The sequence below is a fragment of the Ziziphus jujuba genome, chromosome 4, assembly GCF_031755915.1.
Source record: "Ziziphus jujuba cultivar Dongzao chromosome 4, ASM3175591v1".
Taxonomy (NCBI): Eukaryota; Viridiplantae; Streptophyta; class Magnoliopsida; order Rosales; family Rhamnaceae; genus Ziziphus; species Ziziphus jujuba.
Genome location: NC_083382.1, coordinates 9,645,656 through 9,650,150, shown reverse-complemented (window position 1 = coordinate 9,650,150; position 4,495 = coordinate 9,645,656). Strand labels below are relative to the sequence as shown.

General features: G+C 32.6%; 1 protein-coding gene across 1 annotated transcript; it reads right to left on the bottom strand.

Annotated features, from left to right (window-relative positions):
• Positions 1–818: 818 nt before the first annotated feature.
• LOC107416779 (7-deoxyloganetin glucosyltransferase-like) lies at positions 819–4,161 on the bottom strand. The gene is made up of 2 exons (XM_060816230.1): positions 3,613–4,161; positions 819–1,888 (listed from the first exon to the last, which is right to left on the bottom strand). Exons 1-2 carry the CDS (start codon positions 4,139–4,141, stop codon positions 954–956), a joined length of 1,464 nt encoding a protein of 487 aa, XP_060672213.1. The 5' UTR covers positions 4,142–4,161; the 3' UTR covers positions 819–953.
• Between the last annotated feature and the right edge of the window lie 334 nt (positions 4,162–4,495).

Here is a 4,495-nt window from a genome sequence, read left to right as displayed (position 1 = left end):
ATACACTAATCTATACATTGTAATATTATATTATTTTTAAAATCAATAAGCACATCATTTTATTCATTATATTTTACAAAATCAGGAATAAAACACATACTTTTTATTTATTAATATTTACTGATCAAAATAGAAATATTCCAAATTTATTACTTCTTCAAATATATAAAAAGGAAAATTTAATTCTTAATAATAAAGAAATAACAATTAATGGTACTTTTGAAGAAATTAAATAGCTATTGATTGATTCAATCGTGTTGGTTTTACACTGATGATTACACAAGTTTTTAAAATAAACTCTGATATACAATAATGTAAAGGATATACAAATATCAGAAAGCTAATAAAGAATATTAAAGCCTCCAAATAAATTGCCTCGTATGAGAAAGTTGCCTTGTGCAGCAAGTCAACTCAATAACCAACGGAGAGATATTTTCCTTTGATGGATTCCTTTTCATACTTGAATCCTTCCTTATTATTTCTTTCCTTTCCTGCTATTCTCTATTATCTCTTTGACTGACGGCCAACCTTTATCCTTATCAATTTTAAGTTCTCATCATTCCAAATTTACTTTTCTGCCATTTTTTTTCCCAGTTTTTCTCTCTTTTTCTTTTTAAAAAAATATATCTATAATAAAGTATATTTTTAGCTTAAAATTTTACTTTCCAAGTATTAAATATACTAATTTATACATTATAATATTATATTATTTTTATAATTAATAAGCACGTCATGTTATTTGTTATTAAATAAAAACGGTTATAAAACCAGGAATAAAGCATATACACATCATTTTTATTTATTTAATAACCAAATACAAATATTCTAAATTTATTACGCCTTGAAATATATAAAAAGGAAAATTCCATGCTTAATAATAAAGAAAGCAGACTAGTTAGTTAGATATATGCCATTTCTTTCACTTTATATATATATATATATATATATAGCTTCTAATTTTGATTCTTTAAAAGCACTTGGTTCACCAACCTATCTAAGTTTATAGACGACGAACCATTGGGACCAGTGGCATGTTCCACAAGTTTCTTCCATTCCAAGGCTTTGCTTTTCATTTTCTTACCCTTGTCTCCCTCCATTAACTCTCTCACAAGCTTTTCAACTTCATGTCTCTTCACATCGTTATCAATCTCCATGCCAACCTCCCATTCGACGCAACTGTATCTGCAATTCGTTTGTTGCTCGGCGAAAAATGGCCAACACAGCATGGGAACTCCGGCAGATAAACTCTCAACGATTGAATTCCAGCCACAGTGTGTCAAAAACCCTCCAACGGAAGGATGGTTCAGGACCTGCTCTTGTGGACACCAGCTTGCTATTTTCCCTCTTTCTTTAGTCTCCACTGCGAGCTCCGCCGGCAAAATGGCAGATTCTCCGGTGACCAAATCGGGCCTAATTATCCACAAGAAGTTCTGCTTGCTATTGGCAAGCCCCATACCAAACTCGACAAGCTGCTGTGGCGTCGTCACTGCTATGCTTCCGAAATTCACATAGAGGACCGAGTTCGGTGGCTTCGTGTCGAGCCATTTGAGACACTCCGTGTCTTCTTTCCAAAGATGGTATCCGACTTTTTCCGATGAGTTTTCCGGTACGCGATCGAGAAGACGTTGGAGAGGACCGATGGCGTAGGTATGGGGATACATAGATGAGACTGCCTTCAGAACATGTGACTCCAAAGCATCGAAAGTATGCAAAATGAGAGCTGAAGCTTTCTCAAGTTCGACGGTTGATGTGGAAGAGTAATCGAGCAGAGTTTCATTTGGATTTGTTGTTCGAATGAAGGATGAAAAATCCTTCAAACGTATGCCTTCGAATCCCGGAATCCAATCGATAACCGTGTCCAGAAATCCATTCGTTAGACTGGCTTCATCTGCATATGTGCAACATGTTGGGAAAAAGCCATACAGATAACAATAAAATATAATGCAGCTGAATAATTCCTTTTTCCTTTTTTGTGCAATTAAATGAGTTAGTCAAAAAAACCAAAATAAATATTGAAAATACACAAAAATAAGCAAATATCAACACCAAAAATTTTACATGGAAACTATGAATTGAATTGAATTAATAGAAGCCTTTAAATAGGCAACACAGCACCAATATAACAGCAACAGAACTGCAATAACTTTAGACATGGAGTAAATAACTCCAAGCGACAACAAACTCCTAGTACATGCGATAACATACATCTAAAACATAGGGATAACAGTAAACACTCCTATTAACCAAGTTTCTACATTTTTGTGTGTTGGAGTTTTTATCTTATCCTGAACACGTGGAAGACTAGAGTTGCTGTTATGTTTAGTTGTACCAGAACTTATGTGTGACTGGTTGTATTGTATTAGAGCATGAATCATTCTGTTAGTATAAATACCAGTGTTAGGCTTGTATCAGTTGGTTTTAGTTTTAACTGAAATAGAAAAATCACGAAACTTCTTTTTATTTTTCTCTTTTATTTTCCTTTCTTTATTCTCTTTCTTTCTCTGTTTTCTATCATGCCAAACACAATTTATCTCAGAGTTTAGCAATGTGGATAACAAATAATTAACAAAACTTTAAATCTTTAAAATAAAAGAAGAAAACCACGAGACCTTACTCAGAAAAATCATCCATTGTGTTACAACAAATTCCTTTCTAAATAATATTTAGAGGCTCTTACGGCATCACTCAAAAAGTGGCTTTAACAAAATATTCAGCAAACAATTAAGTTCAGCTCTTACCCAAATAGAATATTTTAGAGAGAGGAAATAAAAATATATATATGAACCACTAAGATCATAGCCTAGACTAGCCACAAGAATATGTCAAGATTAGAAGAAGATCCAACAAAATATGATTGTTGGATCGAGAAGACTTCATTTTTCACTCTTTCTTTTCTCTTTCTCTCGAGAGAAGCTCCTATTGCACCTTCACATTTCCTTACTTGGTTCATAGAGATCATACTTAAATAACAAATCTTTCATTTGGAATTTTCAAATTGTGTAATTTAAAGTCATCAATTTGATTGTCAAATAGGATCCGCTTGATCCTTCCATTTAACTTACACAAAAAAAAAAAAAATATATATATATATATATATCAGGACAATAACCAAAAGCTCTCATATGACTTGTTGTGATCAGAATCACAGACAACACAACATTTGATTTTTTTTTTTTTTTTAACAAATTCGAGAGAAGTTTATTTTGTATATTAATTTCAAAGAGAAAAAAAAATATATATATATATATATATATCTTTCTTATCAATATTTTGATTTTTTGTTTTCTAAGTTTTCTGTGTTTTCATGGTTAAAGAATCAAAACAAACCAATAATCAAGATTAGTTATATATTTTATGGCTTTGAATAACAGAAAAAGTGTTAAATTGCACATAATTAAGATCAAGAAATGGGATCCCTTTTATTTTTACCTTTTTTTCCCCTTAACATTTCCAACTCCACCCCCTTCTATTGATAAAATATATATATAATGTTGATCCACCAAAAAAATGGTAATTTAACTTGGTAAGTATATTAGAGTGAATGATATGTAAGATCTTGAATTTATAACTTCTGTATTCTACACAAGTGACGAAAATAGTAATTCAACCTACCTTTGAGTGGTATAATTCCTTTTTCCATAAGAGTGCGACTGTGTCTGAACCCCATGAAACCACATGCAGAGAAAGGAAAGAACTTTAAGTCTGGAACTCCAATTTTTTCAGCAACTTCGGTGGTGTACATCATGAGGCCGTCGGAGACGATACAAGTCACAGGAGGATTAATGTTGGAAGTGGTTGCTCTGTGATTGAGCTTGGTAAGAAGTTCAAGAAATGGAGCAACCATTGCTCTTTTTCTAATGTATTGACAAAGAAGAATGATGTCCTGGGTGGCATCTTCTTCAGAAAGCGGCAGGCCATCAGGAATGGCTTCGAATCGAAAATCCGGCAAGCCATCTAGGGAGTTTGGGCCTTGAGATTTAAGGAAACGACGGTGATTGAACTCGGTGTTGACAAAGGTTATGTGAAAACCTCTATGGTGGAGGAGCTTTGACAGTTTAAGCAATGCTTTTATGTGGCTTTGAGTTGGGTAGGGGATGAATACGGCATGAGGTTTCTTATTAGCTGCTGCAATGGAACCCATCTTTCTTGATTGGAGGGAGCGTATTCATAGCATTTCTTTTTATAGGCAAATTCGTATCATCTTTGTCTCCTTTTTTTTTTTTTTTTTTTAATTCAACTTTAATGATATCTTAATTAATTAAAACATATAATTCCACCCATTTGTTTTATCATGGTGAGTGATCTTTTTATCACAAATTTTTTTTTTTTTTTTTTTTTTTAAAGTCAAGGTGAGTGATCTTAAGCTGCATCTAGAAATAAAGAGGAAAAATAAATAACAATTATAATAATGATAATAGAAGCAGGGGCATAGCTCTGTTGGGCTGAGCGGCCTTCCATTAAATAATTGAAATAATAAATTAAAATATTAATTGAT

Coding starts and splice junctions, on each gene's coding strand:
- LOC107416779 (XM_060816230.1), bottom strand. CDS start 4,141: ATGGGTTCCATTGCAGCAGCTAATAAGAAACCTCATGCCGTATTCATC. Junction 1,889..3,612: donor AGGAATTATACCACTCAAAG/GTAGGTTGAATT, acceptor GCACATATGCAG/ATGAAGCCAGTCTAACGAAT.